The 25,823-nt window shown below is 42.0% G+C and overlaps 1 protein-coding gene and 3 long non-coding RNA genes across 20 annotated transcripts in view; 2 read left to right on the top strand and 2 right to left on the bottom strand.

Annotated features, from left to right (window-relative positions):
- Nucleotides 1-3,603, top strand: part of LOC124337633 — a 99,407-nt gene extending 95,804 nt beyond the window's left edge. For 2 of the 13 annotated variants that reach the window (XR_006917482.1, XR_006917479.1), the window contains exons 2-12: nt 225-451; nt 682-776; nt 1,069-1,123; nt 1,376-1,466; nt 1,648-1,715; nt 1,877-1,950; nt 2,126-2,260; nt 2,438-2,526; nt 2,771-2,918; nt 2,988-3,388; nt 3,491-3,603. This is a non-coding gene — a long non-coding RNA (uncharacterized LOC124337633). Of the gene's footprint in view, nt 1-26; nt 459-681; nt 777-1,068; nt 1,124-1,375; nt 1,467-1,647; nt 1,716-1,876; nt 1,951-2,074; nt 2,261-2,437; nt 2,527-2,770; nt 2,919-2,987; nt 3,389-3,490 lie in introns of those variants that run through there. The other 11 variants (XR_006917483.1, XR_006917490.1, XR_006917488.1 and 8 more) reach the window with 10 other exon arrangements.
- A 1,066-nt stretch (nt 3,604-4,669) lies between these two features.
- On the top strand, nt 4,670-6,110 carry LOC124337753. Of its 3 annotated transcripts, none has more exons than XR_006917515.1 (4): nt 4,670-4,928; nt 5,258-5,426; nt 5,487-5,611; nt 5,837-6,110. It is a non-coding gene; the product is annotated as an uncharacterized LOC124337753 (long non-coding RNA). The 3 variants fall into 3 exon arrangements; XR_006917517.1 differs by having other exon boundaries at nt 5,258-5,420; XR_006917516.1 differs by having other exon boundaries at nt 5,264-5,426.
- A 530-nt stretch (nt 6,111-6,640) lies between these two features.
- LOC124337702 lies at nt 6,641-8,017 on the bottom strand. Its single transcript, XR_006917506.1, has 3 exons — nt 7,866-8,017; nt 6,933-7,223; nt 6,641-6,871 (listed from the first exon to the last, which is right to left on the bottom strand). It is a non-coding gene; the product is annotated as an uncharacterized LOC124337702 (long non-coding RNA).
- A 1,498-nt stretch (nt 8,018-9,515) lies between these two features.
- Nucleotides 9,516-25,388, bottom strand: LOC124331936. 3 transcript variants are annotated; one of them, XM_046788843.1, is made up of 16 exons: nt 24,947-25,388; nt 21,324-21,484; nt 20,032-20,190; nt 19,527-19,611; nt 15,427-15,506; nt 14,934-15,017; nt 14,767-14,832; nt 14,538-14,682; nt 14,097-14,173; nt 13,353-13,448; nt 12,742-13,040; nt 12,371-12,633; nt 12,142-12,291; nt 11,481-12,043; nt 11,266-11,408; nt 9,516-11,196 (listed from the first exon to the last, which is right to left on the bottom strand). In XM_046788843.1, the coding sequence occupies exons 2-16, from the start codon at nt 21,482-21,484 to the stop codon at nt 9,950-9,952; spliced, it is 3,618 nt and encodes a 1,205-aa protein (XP_046644799.1). In that variant the 5' UTR covers nt 24,947-25,388; the 3' UTR covers nt 9,516-9,949. The 3 variants fall into 3 exon arrangements, with proteins under 3 accessions (XP_046644799.1, XP_046644798.1, XP_046644801.1); XM_046788842.1 differs by lacking the exon at nt 24,947-25,388 and adding an exon at nt 21,803-22,050; XM_046788845.1 differs by lacking the exons at nt 13,353-13,448; nt 24,947-25,388 and adding an exon at nt 21,803-22,050.
- Between the last annotated feature and the right edge of the window lie 435 nt (nt 25,389-25,823).

Here is a 25,823-nt window from a genome sequence, read left to right on the forward strand (position 1 = left end):
TTAGTAATTTACATTGATTACGCAAAACTCATGCTGTTCATTCCTCCCCCCCCCCCCCTTCTGTAATGCTTATTAAAATTTGTATTTGCGCATCAGGCCAAACTCTCCAAAAATTGAGTTGAAGTTTTAATTTAGAAAATCTCTAATTTGTCTTGACTATAAAGATTATTTCAAAAAGAAAAAGCTTTAAACAAATTTTGAAATATGTTTGTTGCTATTGCTAGATGGCTCTCTGACTTGCCAAGTGCCAACGCTGCAAAAAGGCAGAATTGATAAAGTCTGGCATTGCTGTAATGCTCTATTGCTGTGGAAGTTGAGAAGTTGACGACAGATCTGAAAAACTTAAAGTTATCAGTTTGTAAAGTAAATCCATTCTGAAACATTGTACTGTTCAGAATGGAGGTTTTCTATATACGTATTGGTGCCCCAAATCTAATAAGGAGTTTGTGAGGTTGTTGGTATTACTTTTTTTTAAAATTTTAAAATACATGCTTTTTACTTTGTCAAATTTACTCGTCTAAGTTCATTTTAATCCAATGTTTAAAAATTCTGGCGCGTGTTAATTTGTCCTTTATGGTACCAAGTACCATGCGTTCCGTTAGACTTGGTCTTGCTGTATTATTTTTTTTTGTGTGAAATTAATCAGTTCTCTAAATGTATACATATTTTTTTAAATATCAGATCTGAATGATATGAATGGCCATCCAGTCAGTTGTAACTGATATTCATGACGAGATGATGAAGATACCGGAGGAGTTATGGAATGCCACAGAAAAGTGAGTCAATGTCATTAATTTAATTTCATATTAGGTACAAGAAAGTGATTAAAACCATGAAGCAAAATGACCTGGTGTGACCGTCAATAGTATCTGAGATCTAAGATGGTATCTATTTATTCTTGCTGCAAAGTTTGAGAATATTCAGATCTCTCGGTCTTGGTACTTTTGTTGCCGTGAAACCCTACTGTGATGACATAATCTTTGATCTTATCTGATTCATATTTTAAATAATTCATATCAGTTTATTGCCTTGGTGTTTAAGAGCTAATTATTTGTTTTCTTCATAAAGAAGGATATACTGTCAGTTTTTCACCATTGCACTCGTCACTTGGAAGGAATGAAGGGTAAGTGAATGGTTTTGCAAGGCATTAATAAAATGCTATAAGTTGTGATGAATTAAAAGGCCGAGTTAGAATCATATCTGAGATTTTCTCAACGATGTTGTAGGGTTGAGTTTTCTTAATTCCTCTACTTTATTGTGACGGATTTTTCGAAATGGTCATGAAAAAAATGTCCGAGAGCGTGACTGAATTAAAGATTTGTGTTGCGTATTCCTTCGATCGTACATTTTTACTGAAACGTTTTCTTTTGAACAGGATGGTGTTGCTACTGATATGGGATGTTGAGTCAAGACTTTGCAGCAAGCCAGCAACACATCATCAGACATGGCTACAAGGAGTTGGAAATGTGAGTAATATTTGCTGTGTGCAAATGATTTGTAAATATTTCTGTGAGAATTGTACAGTGAAGAAACATTCAAATGTTTCTATTGAAAGCTAACTAAAAGGATACTGATAATAATTGCTGTACAAATTTGGTCTTGAACCCGATGTCATCATTGTTAATTATTAATTTAATGCTTGTCTAGGTACTTGCTCGTTGTGATCGTCCACAGTTTGATACCAAGGGCATGTGATTACCACGACGAACTTGAAGGTGGGTCGCTAATTTAAGTTAATCTAATTATAAATTTAGTGATGAGAAAAATAGCGGCGAGGGTTCAATGACTAAGCCTTGCCAAAAGGATACTGATTGGAAGTTGGTTGAATTAATGTAAGAATTTTGGGTTGATTATTAAATACTAATTGTTAATACAGATGGATAACCTGGAACATGATGATGGTGTCTTGGTGGAGTATTGCTAGGTGCTGACCTTTCAACACCGATTGATGTGAGTATCATGGGCGTTTTATTTCTTCTTTGATGTAACTGATGAAAGTTTTGTATCCATATTGATGGATGATGGTATTACAAGCTCAACAGGCCTGATGCTCAATATTTAACGTGGTGTCAAGGGTGATTTTCAAGTAAGCTCATTTCCCATGAATATTTTGGATTCGATATAGGAGTAATGCCGTTCGAGAAGTTACTTCTGTGTGTGTTTAACGGTCGGAAGCAACAGTAGCAGTAGCCTGCACAGCATCTATGTCAATATGAATGTCGGGTGGTGGAACCAACTTGTTAGCTGGATTGAAACCTACGTAAGTTAGAAGGTGGATTTTTTATATGTTCAAAATTGTTAGTGATGAAGCTATTGTATCCTTATTGATGGATGACGGTATTACAAGCTCAACAGGCCTGATACGTTTTTAAATCTTGGCTGCTGTCTTTGATTGTTGGTTAAATTTTGAATGGAAATCTATCTTGTACAATTGCAGTTTCTATCACTGGATTTAACTGAGTAATAGCTGTGGGTGTTGGATCGAGTCAGCGAGAGGCCGTAATCTGTATATTAGGATTATTTCAGGTAAATTTTAAAGTAAACTTTTTTGTCAATAAGAATTAGTCATATCCGCATTGGAATCTTTTCTCGTGTTGCTTCTTCCTAAACTTATTAGTATTACTGTATGTGGGTTTTTATTACATTAGATTAAACCTGTTTGTATATTTGAATCATACGAGATAGCTTGTCGGCATTTGTTTCCATCTGTGACGTGTCGAATCATTGTTTGTGGCAGAAAAGTATGTAACATTGATCGTCCTTTCTGAAGTTGGGTTTTATTCAACACACTAGCAATCTACCTACGATCGTAAAAAACTAGGCGTCGGGAGAGAGTCAATGCAGATGTTACTTGACGCAGAAGTTCTCCATTAAAAAACCGTTATCACTTCTATTATATCAAAGGACTTACGCATCAAGTATTAGGAAACATTTATATTTCTTTTCTAATCCATACTCATCGAATAATTTTTTTTTTTTCAATAAAGGTGATGAAATTTGACTATACGGTCAATTGAGTTCGACTACATCACGAGGGGAAGCATCTAGCCCATTGTCGTTCAAGATTTGCATCACGGCCCCAAGAAAAACTCGCCGTCTAGAATCTACTCATCGGTGAAAATCCAGGACCATGAAGGAAATATCAACTTAGGCCAAACAGCTGTTGCGCTATACGTATTACCCTAACCCATCAACTAAGAGTGTTACTCCTGGAACATCAATGAGTGTTGTTCGTCAAACAATTCTTCGTAAACAAAGTTATGTAGCTCGAAAACAAGTCGACATACCTTGTGTCTACACAGCCGGATTTCGCGTCAACTGGCGTATTCAATTATTCATATCTCCAAAGATGGAAAAATCAACACACTAGTTTCGAGTCATTATACATGTGAGTTATATTTGAAAAAAACTATTCATCAAAATGGATATTTTTTATATTTATAATTATTTTCTAACTTTTATTTTGTTGCCATTCGTTACGGTTTCATAGAAAACTAACGATGGGAAATTTCCATGATTTCTCCAGCATTCTAGCTGATCAGGACGATGTAACACTTCATGGACAACTACGTAAACTTTTAGTTCTTCATCTTCTTAGTGAAGACCATCCTCGTCCCATTTTCGCACATTATTCTTGGCTTGAATATTCAGGCTACATTAAGCAAGCAAGTCTCCCGCCACTCGCTTCAGATAAAAATGCAAGTTTTTGCTAGTCTTTTTGCAAACGAATCTGAAATGGGGCTTTTAACTCGGTTGAAAAGTAGTCAGAAGGGTAATAATCTCGTGCATCTGAATAGTGGCATATTCCAGCGTCTTTCATAAATGTGTTTTCAGCCAACGTTCGGAAGTAATTGGTACAACTATTTTAAACACGCCTTTCATTCCGGACATAGTCCATCGACTTCATCAAATACAATTCTCTGTTACGTTCCACCACCATGTTAACTTGCTCATTTGGAAATAGTCAGTGCTAGCCGCTAGGGATATTATGTCCTAATGTGCGGTGTGTATTTGTTTTGTCCAGGTGATTTATTTATTTTTTTTACTTTCGCACAGTGATAAGATACATTGACTGCAATTTTGCTGAATTGAATCTGTGCACCATTTCCTGGCCTTTGCTTGAACTTTGGATTTCGCCACAAATGAAGATAGTTGGGAGTTTACGCTGTTGGCATTACCACGAGTGTACGAGAGGAAGGAATAGTTGATGCTAGTACGACAACCCCATCTTTCTTTTTTTTCAAGGGAACATTAGAGACTAGAATTTCGTTCGTAGCGTGGTCGATTCTGTGTAGAAACGTCTGCTACAGGAGACGAACAAAAAAACCAGTCACAAACAAAAATTAATTAAAAATCAACCAGATGGAATTGGGGATAGAAATAAAAATTAGGTAATAGAGAAATGAATAAAGTATTCACTGTTAGGAAGAAAAGGGGGGAAATCAAAGTTATAGGTAAGAAAACAACTGTTTTAACGGGAAGAAGTTGGTTTTCCCATAAGACGCTGTAGGCGACACACACCAGCTTGGACACAAATGAGATTTTCGCATTTGCGGAGAATGCGCAACGCAGGATGTGTAACTGCTCCATAGTAGGGCATTTAGCCCAGACAAAGCTGTCACATTCCTATGCTGCTATCCAATTATCAATGGCCATCGACACTTACAGAAAAAAGAAAGATTTATCACAGGTAAGGCACAGTGCAGGATGACAGGAATAAAGCTAAAAGGGTGATACCTAGAGGTAGCAGAAGACGATATTTCGTCAACAATCTGGAATCACTGACAGACGAGAGACACATCAGCGAACGTCATGCTGCCTTCCACTCATTTTTATCACCTTGGGTATTTTGTCTGTTGTGATGTGTGATGCTGCGGTGGTGGCTTTTTGGTGAAGACGAGATACAAATTTGGAGGGGAGAATATTACGTGAGTATCAAAGCCTGTTCTTGTTAGTTCTTTCAATTAAATGTCAACGAGCCAGAGGCTCAGAGCGGACATTGTTTTCATGTTATGGTAAATGTTTCTTTTTTATGGCACTAGACGGCATAGCCTTTGATCATTTTCCACTCAGTTTAATTACGTTTACTTTGCACATCTCTGAAGAATTTTCTCAATGCTACTTAAAAAAAATTTTGGGTGATAACTGTCAGTTTCTGTTTCAGCAACAAAGCTCACTTGTTATATTTTTTATAATTTGTTTTTATTTAACGTAAGTCTGAAATAGCTAACTAAATCATTTGTATGTTGTGTCATAGTGAAAGGCGTGAGAAATTCAAATTTAGCTGCTGCGTGCTGTCTGCTAGGAAGCAATCCAATTGGCTGTCGCTAGGTGACGCGAGCGTCTTCAGCCATTTTGTTCCTTGATGAATGAGAAGTGGGATGCTGCATGCTGGTCGTGACGTTTCCCATGATGAAAATGTAAAGGTATTTTTTGTTAATTTCTTAGGGTTACTTAATGTTAAATTTCGATGTGTAAATTGACAGGTGATTATAATACCACTTTGCCAAGCAATCAAACTCGGGAGCCTGTCCATTTTGCCGAAATGTTGTGCCTCGTGTGTCTTGCTGCCTGCACCCAGTCGTATGTCTCGTGCCATGCAAAAGCAAAAGTAATTATTTTTATCCAATTTCCTACTTAAGTACTTTGTTAATATGACTAGAGATCAATTTGCAATTTGATGCCAACTATGACTTCCTTTGTAAAATTTGAGATATCGGAGAGATCTGTTGGACTGTGTAGCTTTGTCTTACTCCTGGTATTCTTTTGTCATTAAGAGTCCTGTGTAATTGTGTTTGTCTTCCCCTGATGGTAATTTTTTGATTTTCTTGAATAGGTCCGCTGTTGGTTACCTTGTTGCAACCAGGTGGTGAAAGACGTGATGGGGTCCAGTGTTATCCAGAAGTAGCTGTGCTGGCGGTATCCTGAACTAGCCTGAAGTTGCCAGTGAAATCTGGGTCTCTGACTTAAAATATTTTTTCTGTTTACATTTGTGTATTTTGCTCTGCTAATGTTATCCTGTGTTTGAAATCTGTTCTCATTTGTGTATTTTTTGCTCTACCACTGATTTCCTGTGTTGCAGTCTTGAAATGGTTCCATTGTCGTCTTTGTCGTTTTTATTGTGCAGTATACGATTGAGGCAACCTCTGATCTATGTCAGGTTTGACTCAGTCGACAACTGCTAGATTAAATTACCGGCTTTCTGCACCAAAAAAATAACAACGGCAAAAGTTATTATCGCGGTTGGGAAAGTCACAGGCCTCCCCTCCCTGGGGGTTATAAAATATATATGTGGTTATGTTTAAAAAAAAACTAAAAATTTAATATAACAAGTAATTTTTATTTTCTACAACTAAAAAATGAGGGACAAATGAACATCGCCAATTTTTATCGAAAGACTTAAAATAAAATGGTAGTTTTTAAAAACAGAACAATAAATTGGACAAGAGATTAATTAAAAGTATAAATAGTAAATATTTACGTTATTATGGGAAAAAACAACAATAGGTAGGTTTGATTTCATATTTTATTGTTAGCAAAGTAATAATATTGACATTGGTCATATCCATGTGCAGAGCGAACAAGTTTAAACGTTGTATAAAGGAGGCACATTTGATCGCGAATCATAAGGGAGAATTACTTCGTGGTCAAACTAATCTTTCTCCAAAAATACATCAGAACTTCTCATTGCTATTTCCCTTTCGACCAGACGAATAACCAACGGCGGACATGCTGTTTACTCAGGGAAAAAGGGACAACAGATATCCATTTGTAAATTGTCCAGTCTAATTAATTTTTCAGTCTTGAATTACAGCAACCTCTTTTCGGCTTCACCAATCGATCAAATCTGGAACGGCAGCGTACGATTGAACTGAAACGAGAACGGATCTAGTTACCAGTCAATAATTAAATAAAACTTCATCCAGCATTACCTTAACGTGTTTACAGGTGGCAAGAGACGAGACGACACATCGACAAAAGGCAGCCGATAAAACATACCCAACAGCCACCAGGCAACATCGACTATTTTGTACAACAGGTCAACACTGCAAAAACACCAACATAGGCAAATAACACATTGAAGTATGATGTTGAACTGAATGTCTGCACAAGCTCCATTTCAAGACATCTCGACTGGAAAATGACTACAAAACCACTGCTCACACCATGAACGCTGCATCAACACCATTGGCAGCTCCAAACATCAAACTAACCAAGAAATCCTATAAATAAGTTCAAGGGAAAACAATGAACCAATTACATTTTCAAATACAAAAAAGGGCAAATTTCTGTTTTATATAAAAAAATACAATTCTATTAAGCAAATCTTTTCACAAAAGCTCTTATTTAGAAACATAAAGTTGTTGTAAAATGTCATCTAAATCAAGAATTCAATGTCTAACCTCATTCCTGACAAAAATCACATGTGTAGCACACATACTTTTAATGTAGACTAAAATAAAGGCAAATGCTAACCCACTCGAGTTTTCTAACAAGTTAAGTGCATGTTTGCAAAAGCTCTTGGCATAATTCGACTGGAAATTGAAACAATTTGCAAAACAAAATGTAATGAAGCTAAGACTTTACTGCTCAACAGTTGATAGAAAAATAAAAATTACTATTTAGAACAAAGTCACACAATTTTAATTCAGAAACAAAGTTTTGAATTGAAAAGTTAAGCAACATAATTACTTTTTACTGTTCTGCATGGAACGAAACGTGCAACATTCAGCAAGAGACGACATTGTGGAAATGTACAGCAGGCCACATGCAATTACCAATTATGAATTGAAGGCAATGTTACACGTTTTGAACCACACACAAAATGAAATTTTATAAAATTATAGAATAAAAAATGCAATTACCATGCCTATGAACAAACATGTCACGTAAGAGAGTACCCAGCAATGACTAAATTCATCCTTCTCGGACAGCGTTTCCACAGCAAAAGAAAGAACGTGTTGTCAGTCATCTCAGGACTTTGACAGTTTGATGACCCACCTCCCTACATCCCTCTAGAAACCAACACACTTGAGCTGAAATGCTGAATAGTTCAATCCCTAAACACACTGAAATATTTAGCCACCTAGTGACAGCCCTTAGCATCCACGGACGACTAGAGTCGGACCTCTGGGTCGGACGGATAATAAACCTGCAAGTCTTGCAACCTATGTTTAGGCATAGGGTATAGACCTTATTAAGATTCAAAGGTATGGGTCAAGCCGACCCCTTTGCGTCGCGTTGCAGTGTGAAGGGGTGACGTGAACAGCAGATTTTTATTTGGCTCGCCCGATGTGGTTTGCGCATAGCCTTTACGGGTTAATCGCGCCCGAGGGAAGAATAGGGAGGAAAGGAAAGTCTGGTCCCCTCTTTTTTTCATTCTTTCCTTTCCTCCCTATTCTTCCCTCGGTCACGATTTACCCGTAAAGGCTATGCGCAAACCACATCGGGCGAGCCAAATAAAAATCTGCTGTTCACGTCACCCCTTCACACTGCAACGCGACGCAAAGGGGTCGGCTTGACCCATACCTTTGGATCTTAATAAGGTCTATAGCCTACTCCAGTTATTTCGGCCACGCAGCACACTAGGTGAATTAGAATTGGCTAACGTCCGAAGTTGCCAGTTCGACTTGGACGAATGGACGTTGACGATTGGACGGTTGACGTCCAAAATCCAAAAACTGGACGTCAACCGTCCAATCGTCAACGTCCAACGAACTGGCAACTTCGGACGTTAGCCAACTCTATAGCATTGTAGATTGCGAATTGCGGGATTCCATTCCATTTTCCAATCTACATTGCTATTTGTAGTATCTAGTATCCATGATGAATTGATGATTGAACTCTTTTTCTACGTGTTGTCGTGTTTAACAAAGAATCTTTTCCAGTTATTTTACTAAAATAAATGATTTATTTTCAGGCCACTCGGAATGTCCAGATCGCCCTTTTCAAGTGTAATTGCTGAGGCAATAATCAAGCTTGTAAAATTGTTTCTTTAGCAGCGCCGCTTGGGTATACTCCTATAGCATTCTTACAGGCACACGATGGAAAACTTTTGTTTGTCTCGTCATTATAGCGTCATAAGTCATAACCGCTCAGCGAGGGTCAGAGTCGTAATCACCATATTTCAAAGACTAAGGCCAAATTGCTTTTTCTTTTTTTTTTTTTTTTTTTTACCTTTCGAGATCGGTATTCTGTTAGCGGCCACAGCATGCGCATCTGTTTAGTTTCCTTCTTTTTCTTTTTAACTACAGCTGTTGTTACGCATCCGACGAAAGCAGACAAGACAATGGACGAAGTTAGCCGAATTCCTTTTAGCGATTCTTTACTGAAGAATGCGGACCCGTTCGCCTTTGGGCAGCCGACGTAATCACTTTGAAGCAAATTAGCTGTAACGCTCCAGCTATACGGATAGAAGGGGTCACCCGGTTACGGAACCGACCATCGAGGTATGCCATTTGAGGTTAAAATGAGACCTATGAAATTTGCAAACACCGCTAGGAAATAGTATGAAATTTGCATCAAACTGTTTTGTAATCGTTTGACATAAACCGGTTAAGTTATTTACATGGGCGCGAGACAGAGATAAGACACATACACAGTTTGAGAAACATTTCCAAGTTAAACAATATGCAAAGCAGGACGAATAAAAAGAACAGCATGTCAGCCGGATATAAATTCCGTATCAAAAGTCTTTCTTCACCTTCTTCAACTCACGAACGGTAACCCATTAAAAAAAAAAAAATCGCACACACAACAAAACACATTTTTACCGCTTCATAATTTTTTTGTTTTGTTTTAAGAACCTTGAGACAGGAACGGGAATTTGATGAAAAAGAGCGGGACAAATGAACCCCAAAAAAACACATAAACATATCAGGTCATCAGGTACAAATCCTTAAGAATATTATTATAATTACCTATACAAAAGAGCGAAGGGAACTTATTTTCAAACTAAGGTAGCCGGTTTGGAACGGAACTCTGGGGCAGGTGGGTTCGAGTGATTTTCACCGAGGCTATTGGTATCAGCTGCATGGGATCCTCCTCCGCCACGTGCGGAATTCATGGGTTGGCAGGCTAGCGGCGTGAGTGGCTGATACAGACCTTTGGTCTGCTGTTGCCGATACTTGGCGCTATACTTGTAAATATCCGAAGTTTCAAAAGGCTTCGACACTTCTCTGTAAGGCTCGAATTTGCCGGGCGCAATCAACTCCAAGTTTTTGGGCGATTCGAAAGGCACTACTGTCTCAAAATCGAAACTGTCTTCGTGTCCAGGTTCCGCTAACCGCACCGGCTGGGCTCGGACAGTGCTCGTCCCGTTGTTGCCCATCGTTGGAGTCGGTGCAGAAGTCGAGACTGGCGGCAACGAAGCTGGCGGCTTATCCGTTAAAGTCCCGTTCATCTTCGATTTGCGACCAGGAACCGGTGAGTCCAGTGAAGTTTCATACCAGTCTTTTTCCTTTTTCTTATTGGAATGGAGTGACGTCACCGATAAGTTGTTGGACATTCGCGTGTACACGGCACTGTCAATGTCAAAGACCGTCTCCATGCGGCTGGAACTACCACTGCGGTCACGGATGGAAGCCCCAAAGTCTGGATAATCCGGATACGTCTGATTGGGCAATAGAGTCAGTTCGGGTTCATTGTAACTGGAGCTTTGGTTGCTGCTGCTGCTGCTGGCTTTACGCATACCACGGCTGCCGAAGCGAGGGCCGATCGACGAACCGTCAATCACGTCGACGGTCAAAGGCGACGGACCGTCCAGCTCGTCCATACTCCTCGACCCTTCGTAAACCACTGGTTTGGAACAACTTTTGGCGTCGGCGTCCATGCTGGCGTTCATCATTCGCCTCCGCCGATCCAAACTGCCGAACTTGTGATGAACCAACTGATCCAGTCGACGAGTGGCCGGCGCATTTTCATCGCCGAAATCCCACTCGAAATCGGCAGATGTGTTGGGATTGGAATCCTGGGCCGGAGAGTGTTGGGCCGACGTCATGAGGCTGCGAGGCGTGTGATCGCTGTGATCGGACGACGCTCCCGTCAACCTCCTCAGTCCAATGACTTCCAGATCGTCCATTGATGCGTGAGTAGGGAAATCGTGGCTGGCTCTCTGTCGTGCAATGTTGTACAACCCACCACCAGCGGAAGGGTCGATGCCAATCAATTGCGGGCCCACACGGTTCCCACCCATTCCTGTGAAAAAATTAATCTTGGGGTCAATACCGCACGTGAATAATGTTGTAGTCATTGCGGATAACTTACCGTTGTGGTGGTGAGGATCCCAGGATAAGTCTTGAATGACGTAAGGCGGAGTAGTCTGGCTAGAAGTAAGCGTTGGGTATTGTTTAGTACGGTAGGATGATCGCATCATAGGAGTGTTGGGAGTGTAGCCTCCACTTTGTTCCCTGAATCGTTAAGAGATCAATTAAAAAGTTAGTGGATTGTTCGAGATAAAACCGGTAACAGCTAGTAAATACCGGCGGATCTCGGGATGCGGATGGTGTGGATGATGATGATGGTGGTTGCTGTATCCATTGGTATACTGTTGTTGTTGTTGCTGCTGCTGCTGTTGTTGCTGTTGTTGATACATTGCACTGTTTGTATGACGATTCTTTTGCGGGGAAGCCGGAGCACTTCGAGGCTTTTGCTCTGATCGCAAAACTGAACTAGGAACGGCGCTCGAGACGGGCACGTTAGCGGGCGATAGGGAGCGATCTCGACGCATAGGGGTGGCAGTGATTGGGTGGTGGTGGTGGTGGTGATTGTGGTGGTTAGTTCCGTGCTGCTGTTGGGTCACAGCCGGCGAGAGATTGACGCCATGGTCGTCTAAATAGAGGTCATGTCCGTCCAAACTCGTTTCAGTCTGCTGGATGAATCCAGCTTCCTCGTCGAGCGTGGCATCCGATCCGCCATTCGGCCTGGGCTTCTTCTTGGCTTTGCTCCACGGGCTGGTGGTGGTGGTCACGGGGACTTGAGGCTGGGCTTGCGTGCTGTTGTACATCTCGGCCAGGCGCAACGAACGCAGTTTCGTTTCGATATCCTGGAGGGGGCCCAACAACATGAAGCAGAATAAGCAATCACATAAAATACAAGTTACTCTCTTCGATGTAAACCTCCCGTGGCGAGAAATGTCGTTACCTTGAGCTGCTGGAGGCTTTGTTGGTAAATCATTTTCCGTTGACGCTTCACAGCTTTCGACGGGCTACCGTCATTGGCGAGTCTCAGCGCGGCCGAAGTTATTTTGCGTTGAATCTCATATTCGAGCTCCATGGCGGCCAGCGATTCCTCCTGCGAGACATTGTGTACAATCGCCGTGAGTAAACCATTCTTTCTCAGAAATAACGAGCTTTTTTTGATTGCTTTATACCTTGGAAGACTTTGCTTTGTTGAGGAGATTCTCTGGCAAGGTGAACGAGGTGCCGACCCTTCTGCGAATGGTTGGCAATGCCTCGCCAGGATTGAGAGGATATTCGGGCGGAAGTGTGCCGCTCAGCGCTCCTTCTTCCAGACATAATTTCTTGAGCTCTTCTATTTTGGCTTTGAGTTTCTCCTCCATTGCGGCTTTTCGTGATTTGAGAGCCGAAACGATTTCCAGGCGGGCCGCCCTCGCCGCCTCGCTTTCTTCCGCTTCTACACGACAAGAAAGAAAGAAAGAAAAGAGACAAAAATGTAAAGAATGCCGTCGCTGCCGTCATTGATTTTCTAGGGAAAAATGTCATTGTATAAAATAGTACGTACCCGGCGTCTGTCCCATTTTCCCGTTGAGGCTCAACGTACTACCAGAGTGACTGAGATTAGATTGCGAGTTTGAACTGGCCGTCGAGAGCGATAAGCTCGTGCTCGACTTGGACAGATCCAGGGCAATGTCGTTGAGATTTCGAGCCTTGAGCTGTCGCGCCTTGGAATTCCTACGGTCCAGGTAGAACTGATGCTGGCAGATGGCCATGTGCCAAATGTTCTTGGTCAGCGCCTGGGTTTGACCGAACCACACGATGACGCTAATCGTACCAGCTTGCAGTCGACGGTTCACCGATACCCTGCAGACACAACAGGACACCAAATCAAATTCAGTCGTAACCCTCTCTACTCGATTCCACACCGCATCGTAAAACGGGCAAATAAATAACCAAGAAAATTCAACAACAACACACAAAGTTTGTGGGACCGCAAAGCCGAAAACAAAATTTCAAATTCAAAAATATAAAATATAAATAAAAAATAAATAAAAGTTTTGTGTTTTAACGGAAAAACCAAGAAGAAGAAAAAAAAAGGTATTTTGTTTTTGTTTTTTTTTGTTTTGTTTTCATTCTTTCTTTATAGACAGCCAAAAGCCGGAGGAGGTAACTTACTGCGTCGAATCTTCTGGAAATGCCTCAGTCAGACCATCCTCTACCAGATCGGGTGATTCGGGACACGCATACAAACTGCTATGTACGGCATGCACTCTACGGAAACGGAAGGGAAAAAAGCCAGCGCACGCAGGGGGTTGAAAAACGGTAGAAAAGCCAAAAAACAAAAACAGCAAAACAACAAACAAAACAAAAAAATCAAAAATCAAATATGCTGCAAAAAGAAAACTAAAAACTAAAAAATATTTAAGAAGAAAAGGGTGCGCGTGCTGTGTGTGCCACACTAACAAACAGTCGCAGCCCAGCATGAACAATCGAATAACTTTGATACAAACCACACAAACAAAAAATAAATAAATGTGACCAGACAAGCTTATTATGTAAAGGAGAAAGAAAACCGGCTTTCAAGCTAAAACAAACCCAACAACAGCTAAGAGAATTAAATGACCTTCGAAATACTAGTTGAACAAATCAAATTGACGACGATGAAGCCAAACTAACCAAGGATAAATTAAAACGAACTGGAATGGAGTCTACAAACAAACAGCAAAGTTGAAACGAGTCGAGACACTCGAGGCTACAGAGTGTACAAAACCCCATTTCCAGACGAGTGGAAAGTAGCTCTCTTTCGTATTCTTCTTTCTAACTATTAAAAGGAAGGAAAACCCATCATCGTCGGCACAGAAGCAGAAGAAGGAAAAGAAAGAAAGAAAGAAAGAAGAGAAAAAAAAAAATGAAATTTACCGTTTGGGGTCGTGAACTTCAATGGAGAACTTCCGGTCGCGAAAGTATAAGTTTTCCAACTGTTTCCATTGAAAGATCTAAAAATAAGGAGAGAAAGAAAGATAAAAAACAAAACAAAAGAGAAACATGTAGCCAAAACATGATGACGGTAATTCAAACGCTCTCTCCTTTTTTTTCTGCCTCATCAAACTCTCTCTTGCATTTATTTTTTCGAAAACGAGCCACCATCAACAACTTATCAAAGAAATCCACACGGCCCAAGGTTGGGATTTTGACGCACGATTCCGCCATTAGATGGATAGGGTGTGCAGTATCGTTGTTGTTGTTGTTGGGGCAAGAAAAATGCACGAGAGAGAGAGAGTTAAAAGAGTCGAGGAATCGAAAGGTTTCATCAATAACAGTCGACAAAAGATGATGATGATGATGGATGTGATCGTTTACCCTGCGGGGATGTCTCCGATCCGAGTAGTCGTACTGGGCGATGCCTTTGTAACTGATTCCCAAATACCAGGGCGTGTTTCGCTTGTCTGTTACGCTGTAGTAGTGGACGCCGTAGTTGGGAAGCGACTCGACTTTCGACAGGTAACTGTAAAAAGAAAATAGAAAAGATGCGCGTCAGACTCGGCCGGGGCTGTTGCGTAAGTCGTAAATCGTGACAGTTTCAACTCACTTGACGATGACTTGACCGCGGCTGTGGCCCACCAAAGTCCTGTAGTTCTCGATGACCCGATCCTCACTGGAGACGGACAAGAAAAGGAAACAAAGAACGAAACGGCTCGTGTTAATCGTTGCCTAAAAGACCGTTTAAAAACAGAAAAAGAAAAAGTAGACACTCACCATTCAGAGAGAGACTGGTGTTCCTTCAAGGCGCTGGCGGGCAGAATGGGCGATTTCTTCAAATGATTTCTCGCCGTTAAATCGCTGCGCGCAGCCAAAAGAAAAAGAAGAAGATGTAAATGAGTCCCGGTTCGAGATAAACGAAAAGCCTCAACACGCCACCGAATAAGGAGCGACTTTTTTTTTCCTTCTTACGGACAAGGTCCCGAAAAAATCGACACACAACTCATAACAGGATGTTGGAAACTGAAACACCAGGTGCACGCCAACTTTATAATCGAAAAAGAAAAAAAGGCGAAACAAATGCGAAAGAAAATCGTTGCACAACGCCTGTAATCAGACGAGCAGTGACGTCTTCCCAGTCGCACGCCCATTGGCCAATGATCCGGCTGATATCAAACAACGTCGTAAAAACAACAACGGAATTTGAGGGGGGGGGGGAAATAATCCAGAAGGTTTCCCAGGGTGACATTTATACAAAAATAAAACTTACTCGGCGTAATCTCCGTGAGCTGCTTGAAGGGCCCAGGCAGCTAATGTGCAGACGGATTCGCTCCCGACTTCAAACTGATCCTGAATGTTTCCAAAAATAAGAAAAAAACGGTTAGAAGGAATAAAAAGCGCAAGCAACAAACCATCGACAAAATCAAAACAACAACAAACACACACACACATATCGGTGGGCGTGTGTGTGTGTGTGTGGGGAGTTACCACCTAGAAAATAATTGCTCTCAGCAGGTGGTAGGCTCTTATTTCTTTCCTACAAAAGGAGCGCGCTTCCTACGAGAGCTCTCCTCTCTTCCTGGGCGAGCAGGTGGATTCTATTGTTGTTTCAAGTCTAATCCGCGGCGGACCGAAAAGATTTCGGGGCTCGATACATTTTATTTTGTCACCTGACTTCCAAAAGAGGTCATTTCCCTGATTTCCCATGTAGGAACATCTTCATTTCGGAGACGAAGAAGAACAAAAAAGAAAAGAAAACTCGGGGAGGTTTGACTTTTGAAGTAAGAGGGGCGAGATATCCATCTTCTCCCGTGTGTGGCGATCCCAGGGATGCGCACATATGGTGTTGCTAGGCAACAACAGGTATGCAGCAGAGACTGGCGCCGTCTTCTTCTTCCTCCCCCTTTTTTTGGAAACACCTCCTCTCCCTAAGGCCAAAAAAAAGTCTGAACAAATTATACTCTAGAATCTCTTTTCTCTGGCTGCTATCTCAGCGAGGGACATAACGGTGCCGGGGCCAACTATTCCAGGTTCCCTTTTTCTATCTTTTTTTTTATTTATTCTGTCCAGGGTATCTCTCACTGTGTGTGCGTGTGTGTCTCTCTTTCTTCCAAAGATAAAAAAGAACCCCACCATAGTAAATAAGAAAAAAAATACGAAGGACACAGCAAAGGTATGCAACCAATGTAAGAGAGAGAGTGAGGGGGGATTGAATATTTCTTTGGCTGGCAGACACGACCAAACTTTGACAATTGTCAAGAAGAAGAAGAAAAACTAAACCGGAAACTTAAACGCCGCTTTTGCCTTCTTCTTCTTCTTCTTCTTCGTGGTGGGCATAAGACGAAGACGAAGACGACCCAGACAATGACGGCCGTCAGGGTCTCCACCAGACCCTGAAGATTCTTTGCGAGTTGCGCTTCCACGACTGAGTCAAAATAATAAACATGAAACTCGAGGCGGGATATCCATCAACAAACACAAAGCCCAAAGTTAAAACAAAAATCTTTTCAAAGAACCTTTTTTGATATCAAGTTGATGAGCTTCAAAAATTAGAAAAAAATGTATCCAATTGTCAAATGTAGGGGGAAATAAATGGCACTGTAGATTGACGAAAACAACACTCTGGTCCAAAGGGGGGAAAAAAAACAACACTTTTGATAAGCCGGAAAAAGTTTCGGGTTTTTTCTCAAAGAAGTTTGTCCACTGAGCAATCCAGAAATTCGAGAGTTTTCCTAGACACAAACACACAACACACACGCGAAGAAGCACACTGGCAGTAGTGACGATGGTTTCGTAGCGTCTGACTCGTGATTCAGCCACAAGCAACAACTTGAGACTCTCTTTCTTAAAGGGAAATTCTCCTCTCTCTCTCTTTTTCTTTCTTTCTTTCTTAGGGTGGGCGGAGTCTCGGAGGACCCAAGGAGATCAAGGTGGCAAGGGGCCTGGGCCTCGACAGGGCACACAACTTGTTTTGTGAGTGTGTGTATGTGTGTGCGTGTGCGTATGTATGTATATGTGGGGGGATAGAAGAAACCCCCTCCGGATAAGAATCCATCCACCCCAACAAAAGAAAAACACTGACCAACTGGATTCCAGCAGCCACCATCTTCTTCTTTTCTTTACCTCATAGGCTGGCTGGCCTGGCCCTGGCTCCTCCACAGGTCCCCCCAGTCATTATATACGTATATTTCGACAAGTAGAAGAATCTTTTTCTGGCTTTCAGAAATGGTTGTTCATGCCTTTGTTTCTTTCTTTCTCTCTCCTTTATGATGATTACTCACGAGAGTTGCGCGCATTCCAGACGAATTGCAGCGCTCCCGGGTGCCCTCATTTCTCTCGCTCTAATTAATCCAGTAAATCTGACATACCCCAGCTGGTAATAATAAACCCCTAGCTTCTTCTTCCATCACAGTCTTTTTTACTTGTTCTTTTGTTTTTTTTGTGTGTGTGCGCAACAGTTTTCAAGAGCAACCTGACGAAGGGTGTGGATGAAATGATGATGGATAATCACTTCATAATCAACTACGAGTCATGAATTTCTTTCATCATTGAAGGCAACAGAACCGAAATCGAGTTTGTTTCGTCGGGGAAATTCTTTTTTTGTTTCATTCCTCAGAGGGGCTAAAAAATTAAAATTCGGGGGGATTTTTTTTAGTGTCCAGAAACATTTTTAAGGTTTCAGGCGTGATTCCGATAGATAGAAATGGCCGCCACGGTCCAGTGTTTTTTCGTAGGGGCCCCCCTCTTGAAGCTGTCAGAAAGTAAAATTATCTTCCGACTACATCCTCTGACCCCCACTAGTCCTCCCCCTTTCTTTTTCTACTTCTTCTTCTTCAAGAGCTCAGCTAACTGTACAAATCGATGAGTTTTCTAAGAAAAAAAGTAAAAAGGGAAAAGTATTTTAGATTTGGTTGTGTGTGTCGGCTCTTTTTACGAAAGAGAGAAAAAAGGGGCCCGGTCGAAAAAGGAGAGAGAGGCTTACACACGAGCGCGTTCGAGTGACTAATCGACAGTTTCTACTGTATTATGCATGAGCGAGGGCCGGTGAATGAAGAGAAGACGAAAGGGGGGGAGAGAAATCAGAAAAAGAGTTCCGGCATTCGAGAAGAAGAATAATAATCATTTCATGAATCCACAGGCTGCGAAAATGCGTACGAGACATTCCAATGGCCATCGATCAAGCGAGTAGTTCCAAAAGAGAGCGATGAGAATCAATGATCGGTCACGCTCGGCTCTCTCTCAAACTTGTGTCTGAGGTTTCCCAGTGAGTCACGAACCAACACCCATTATAATTGTAAAAATTAAATAAAAATTAAATAAAGTAAAGAAAGGGGGAGAGAAAGAAGGAGGTTAGGTCTGCCTACCATTTCCGAAATCAATAATCGGAAAAAAAAGGGAAATCACAACCGCTCAAAGGAAAAAAAAAAGAATTAATGTTTAAATCCTTTTTTTTCTCTCTCTTCTACTCATTGGGGGTAATAGAGAACTTGCGGTGGCGACGCCGTCTAGGTGTAACCCGAAACTTTTTCTTCTTCGTCTCACCAGAAAAAAGCGCATCACATTACGCACATTGCGCCACCGAGCCCTTTTCTCAGCTTCTTTTTCATATATACATCTCCCATTTTTGGGCCGTTTCACATTTCACTTTTTCGTGTGTAACTTTGTGTTTTGTTGGCTGGCTGGCGCTCTCTCTCTCTCTCTCTCTCTCAGTCGGCAGGGTGGTGTAATGATGAAAGGCGCGACTCTTTAACTGCGCAAAAAAATAAAAAGATCCTATAAGACACGCAGACACAAAGTCGTCGTCACGACGACGAGTGAAAAGGGGCTAAAGAAAATTGAGAATGCCAAGGATAGAAAGGTGGACGGAGTTGATTTAGCCTATTAATCAGAGCGGCAGCATGATCTCGTTCCAAGAGCTCAAAGAATTCAAATAGAAAAAGAAAAAAAAAATAACAAAACTATAGAGGGGGGAAAAAATAGAGAATGAATATCTAAATAAATTCTGACGAGAAAAAAGTGACTCGGAGCAGCTCCTGCGGCAGGAGCCCCCAAGTCGGTTTTCTTTCTTTCGTTTTTCTTATTCATTTTCCTGCCATCGAAAAAGAAAAAAACAACCTTATCCGCCCTTTTCGCCTGTGAACGAGGACATAACAATCACAGTCCGACGTATAGCCCTAGACTCCCAACGAGTAAAAATTCCTCCTCCTCTTTCTTCTTCACCAACTAAAGAAAAACGAATGAAAGAAAAGTAGAAAAACTACTCGAAAAAAAAAAGCCTTTTAATGACAGGTTGGCCGTAGGCTATCCGCCTCCGACTCTGTACGTCCGTCCGTCCGCCCGTTCCAAAGTCATCTTTCGTCGGGTTTTTACCTTGAACACCATCGAGCGCAGCTGGAGGTAGAAATGTTCCACCGTATGGCTATCCCTCAAGAGGCTGATGCTCTCCACGTAGAACCTGTGGATGCACAACACAAAGAAAAGAAAAGAAAAAAAGAAATCAAAATCAACAGAGTCGGTGGCGCCATCTGTGAAGCGGCACGAGAAACGTCAAACAAATCAACTCAATTCACGAAGATCAAAAGTTCAACGGTCCCGCAACCATATCCAGTTAATAATCTATACCCAACCCACTATTGTTTACACTCACACACACAATGCACACACTGATTGGCGGATAACACAAACACACAGAAGAGAGGATAACAAAAAAAAAAGTAAAAAGAAAGAAAACAATCAGCCATTTTCAGACGATTATAATTGAGCAGCCGGTTATTTGCGTGTGGTTGTGTGTGTGTGTGTAAGCGAGAAAGAGATAAAAAGAAAAAACTGTTGAAAATCGCTGACGTATGTGGCATAAAAAATTGGGCGTACGTACTTGATGAGGAAGTAGAGAACGAGGGCGCATTTATTGCCGTGATTATTGTTGGGCTGTAACTGCTGCAGGTGATGGTGGACGGACAACGGAAGCGCATTTTTCTTCGGGAACTCGTGGTCCAGCACCCTCCGGTCGTATTGAAGCCAGCTGTAGTGTCCACTAGACCGTCAAAGCGATTCAAAAGAAAAAGGAAATAAAATAAAAAACAGACACAGAAATGATTTATTCATATGAAAACTAACTGACCAGTGCGCAGGAAAGGAGGGAACGAGAACAATGGATCGGAAATAAACAAAAGCCGCACACACAATTCGTGTCGATCCAAATAGACTGTCATGAAGAGCTTCCGATTGACCCACATGCTATAACTTTCAACGGGATTGAACGTATGGCCGCCGCAATCGTCCAAACGTGTACGTGTGGGGACTCGTCCACAATCATAATTCTTCTATTCCATTTTGTGTTTATTTATTCGTTGTTCCCCCAATTCTAGAAAATCATTTTTCTTTTCCCTCCCTCTCGCTGACGTTGTGCTCATTTGCCCAAGTGGAACGAAGGAAAAGACTGGCCCCTTGACAACGGAAAAGCATTTTCTTCCTTCTTGGTAAACTTGCCGACCTGTAATTTAGCCGGAAAATGTCTGATTCACGGTTTTTTCTTTCTACCTTCCCCCTTTATTTCATTTTTCATTTTCAAGACGACTCGTACCGTATATAAAAACACGTCAATTTCCCCCTCGTCACCGTTTTTAATATCTACGTCACTACGGACCGAGTTTCGAAATTTGATGACACGTTGCTGACTAATCCTACGGTTGGTCTTGTTTAATGGAAGGGTGGCGAAAGAAGGGGGTCTCTGCCCACTTAAACCGTGAGCGATACTTTTAACCTCGTCGACAACATTTTCGAGGTACCTGCCTGCTCTTTTTATCTTGTTGTTTTTTCGGTCTTGCGCTCGCGCGTGGAGAGGAAAATAAAAATTAAAAAAAAAAAAGGAGTTTTTTTATTCCCTAGAAAATTGACCAAAAAGGTTTCTCCTCTCTGTCGACGGACCTTTTTGATATTTACGAAGCCTCACGCCTGCATCGCAAAGAGGCTTAACGACGTCGTCGTCGCCCATACAACGGAAAGTGATGGGCTTCATCGAAGACTGGGAACGTATAAGATTTCCGGCCATCGCGGGGCGGAGCCGAGAGAGAAGATTCCATCTTATTGTGGCATTCCGCGAATGACGCATTTTGTTGACAGGAAATGAGAGAATGGAATTAGAATGGAAGTAGTTTGATGCGTTACGTTTCATCGAAGTAAGCCAGTCCGAAGAATTCCTTTTCTTTGAGGGCCACTTGAGACGTGACCAAGTCGAGTAAATCCGACGAGAGCAAGTTGGGCTGAACCAGCAGTTCCAGGCGACGCTCGTCGGGCAGCACGATCAACACTCGTTTTCCTTCGCTCATCTGTGGAATGAATCATCAAAAAAAGAAGCCAATTAAAAAAGAATCATGTCCACAGTTCAGTGCGAAAAAATATGAAGAAAAAAAAAAACAACAGTTTGTCTCGGTCGATTGGATTAAGCGAGTCACGACGGTTTATCAAATAACATTGACACGTTAGAGCACGAAAACATCGGAATTTTAAAAAAACCGAGCGGATCAGGTTCCAACTCGACGTCGACAACACAAAACCAGTTGAAAAACATTTTTAACGGATGACTGACGGGTCTAAAATGGGCGTGATTGACATTCACGACGCGCAGTCAAACTAACAAATAATACCTTCAATTTTTTGGCTATTTCTTTATAGAGACGATCCGAACCCATGGCCGGACAACTCCACTCGCTATGGACGGGTCGTCATGACAACAACAAAATACACAGAGGCGGGAAGAGTCACTCACTCACCGACACACACAATCACCCACACACACACACACGATCGGCAAGAAGAAAAAAAAAACAACAAAAAGGGAATGAACAGGCACGTGCGACTGTTCGTCACAACTCTCGGACTGACAATGATACATTTAGCGCCGCTCGGTGTGTGGCCCCCACAGAGGCGTCTATTACCGGTACACACACACACACACACATGCATATATACTAGACGCAAGAACCTCCCGCCAATGAGACAAGCGTCGCAGTGCTTACCCTCGGGATGGATATTCCCCCTTTTTCTTTTTATTTATTCGTCTGACCGGGATAACGGTTATTTTCACACACATGCTGAAATTAAAAAAAAAGGCAAAGAAGAGAAGAAAAAAGCTATGCTTATACGTGAACCCACACATGCCACTCACGCATAATCACGACGGTGTGTGTGTGTGTGTGTACTATGTACCACTGTATATCTATCCGAGTAACATGAATGCGGTGGTGTGCGGGTATGACCGGGGCTGTGCGGCGCCATTGCACGAAATGAACATGAACAAGTGAATACACACACACAACCAACGGTGGAACAAATGCCAGCAATTGCCGCAATGCGTGTAGGGCTATATTTACGATTATTATTATTTATTCTCGATTCCTTGCATGATTTGGTTTTTTCTTTTTTTCTTTTGAGCTTTCGGTCGAGAAATTGCATCACGATCACATAATTCAAAACACCCACCGGGTCCGAAAGACGATGGGCAATCATCCAAAAATTCCTGGTGCCGATGACTGTTGGCGATTCCTTTTCATCTTAATTTCCGTTTGTTGTTGTTTTTTTCTCTCTCCCCTATTCAATTATAATTTCAAATGTGGATAATATTCCCATCCCCCGAGATAAAGAAAAAGAGAGATCGACAGGTCCATTCGACGGGGCGGCTGTTCACACTGGTGCAACGAAAATATCAACAAAGCGGCACATCCGCTAGAGACTGGAGGTCATTTCTCACGCCGGGTCACGGTGTTTTCTTTAGTTTGAAAAACAAAAATTTTTTGAGTAGTAAATGTTTGAAAGAAGAAGGAAGAAGAAGAAGAAGAAAAAGCTTGAGCAGAAACAGGTCGAGAGCAGCGCAAAATAACAATGGGGCGATATAACGAACGGCTTGTTTTGTTTTTCCACCATTTATCCCGCCATATTTTGCTCGGCTCTCTCTCACGACCAGCTAGGCGCTTCCCGTCCTGATTAGAATCCATCACAGGGCGTCGTACAACAACAACAACAACAACAACAACGGCATAAAGCGAACGATAACTTCTCTACGGGGGGACACACAAACAACCCATAAGGCACTACAACACATTTAAAACTGCATTTTCTTTTTCTTTGAAGAGAGAGAGAGAGAGAAATGACCGTCCATCCATCACAGTGAAGCCGAAATGCTGGCCCAAAAGAAGAGGGAACAGAATTCAATTGCCATCTTATTAGAAACAATCAATCAAGCGAGCCGGTCCCTGCCACAACAATCTATAGAGCGCCGAGCGTCATATCTTCAAACATATCAAAAGATGCTCCGACGGCCTAGGCACGGCTTGTTATTATCATGTCTTTCGGTGTTCACGATTCACTCGTTTCGAAAACTGAAGGAATTAATAATCATTAAGGAAGGCATTAAAAAAAAAAAGCCAGATGCATAATTCAACTGAGCAGCAGCAGCAGCAGGGGGTGGCGGTGCTTGGTTACCCTAACGACCGAGAGAAGTACACAAATAGTTAAGTAACAATTGGAATGTTCTTTTCTTTTCTTGTTCTCTCAAGAACTGTGTAGATATAATTGAAAGGTAATCGTGAGCTCTTTCTAACACAAAAGTCATATTACACGTACACAGTCAGAAAAGTTGGATGACCGCCAGAACTACCGACTGTGCGGAGGCATGGGAATGGTTCTTTGCTCGTTCCACTGCGAGTTTCTTGTGGTTTTCTGGGTTGGGCGACTATGCGAATAGAGATAGAAACGGCCGAGGGAATTGTGTTGCTGTTGTTGTACAACACCACCACCACCAAACCATCTGAGAAAGTGGTTTCCTTTTTTGTCTAGCAAATCAGATATTCTTATAGGAAACTTTTTGGAACACATTGAACTTTGCCCGACATGGGATATTTGTCTTGAAAAGCGTAACGATACCGAAACCAACCAGCCCTGCCTTTTTTCCTACTAGGAAAACTTGGGGGGGAGAGAGAGAGACTAGAAATGAATGACGTCGGTCACTTCCTCTCGGGCTGGCCTTCAAGACGTTTTATTAACATCCAACACAGTCTCGACCACCGCAAACAATTCAGTCACGCCTCCTCATCGAGCGGAATGCAAAAGTTCATTACTACCTCACTGCTGATCGGCTTGACGGTCTTCGCCCCTTTCGTCTCTACAGAGAAACCCCGAAAAAAAGAAGGTTTAAATGGAATTCGGAAATCCATTTAAGAAAAACCGGAAGAATCGTGTAGGGTCGGATCGGTTTGGGGCATGTGCAACGCACAGTTGTGTATGGGGTGGCTGGTCTTCGTCACGACTTTTGTTGTGATTAGCAAAATAAGGAAAATAAGAAAAAAGCTACGACCCTGGGGTTAGCACACATGTTTTTAGGAGTCTGGATTGATGCATAGGGACGAGGAAGGGGGAGGAAATAACAAATGGGCGCCGGCGCAGTTGGCGTCTAGAGCATCGCGCAGCCGCGACCTCTACTGGGCGCCAAAAATGAGTCAGCTTCAAAAAGTTGCACTTTAGTCAGACTAGTCACTGGTTTTATTTTTTTTTTTTTTCTTTGTCTGGCCGGAGAGCCCACATTTTAACTGGGACTGTCATCTTGTTGAATTCTGATTGCCAATGATATGATAATGTTTCACCTTCATGAAAACGTAGGTAGTGATGGATGAAAGAGAGTGAGACAGCGACAAGTACTGTCAACTTGTTGCATTGCCCACAGCCAAGGTTATGGTAATCTCAAACCCTGAGGAACGTGGGTTGTGATAGATGAATAAAGAATGAGACAACTATACCTTGACTCATGGGTAGCTTGCATCAACGATGAGGTGAAACACAGTAGTTCATGGTAATATAGCCAAGTATCGATTTCAAGCACTGAGAGCAAGTTGGGAGAGAGACTGTCCACTATCGTTTCCGATCACGGAATAACTGCCATCCTGTAAGATTCTTGCCGACGTACACAGCAGACACACACTCACACACACACACACAACACAACAACCTGGTATACTGGCCACTCTCACGAGACTGAAAACTCTCTCCTTTTTTCCCTCGCTCTTCCTGCCCGCTGGTCCACTGGTTTTGAAATCAAGTTAAAAGAGATATAAAAACTCGACTGGGAAAAAAAACAGAAAACCTTTTTTTCTAAAGAATGGGTATTAAGAACGGGCAGAACACACCAGCAAACGTCAATATTTTACTGCTTGTCGCCATTTTCAAAAAAAAAAAACGGTCGCTCGCTGGGAAAACCGCAATAAGCCATCTGTCGGGCTTCTGGAGAGAACCGCGCCGAGAATGAAATGGGGGAGGGATTTAACGTCCCCGCCATCACCCCCCCTAAGGGAATAAGGAAAAATAATATATACCTGATTGAATGAAAGTAAAGTTTTTCTTTTGTTATCTTTTCCAACACATTTCTTTTTTGCGGCTATTATTAATGTGTTTCTGGCTTCCTTTTTTTCCCATCCATTTATAATAAAGCAGAGGGGGTTGTTTTCTTCCACCACGAAGCGCCAATGTCCGACAATCGACGCGAGTCAATAAATTTACAACCACTGCCGAGGGACGCCGTTTATTCCATCAAGAGATAATAACTGCCATGCATGACTAACTTTGTATCTAAAGTTGCACACTGCGTGGAATTCGGAACCGAGAGAGAGAAATTGGAGA

The sequence above is a fragment of the Daphnia pulicaria genome, chromosome 1 (assembly GCF_021234035.1).
Source record: "Daphnia pulicaria isolate SC F1-1A chromosome 1, SC_F0-13Bv2, whole genome shotgun sequence".
In the NCBI taxonomy this organism is placed as follows: Eukaryota; Metazoa; Arthropoda; class Branchiopoda; order Diplostraca; family Daphniidae; genus Daphnia; species Daphnia pulicaria.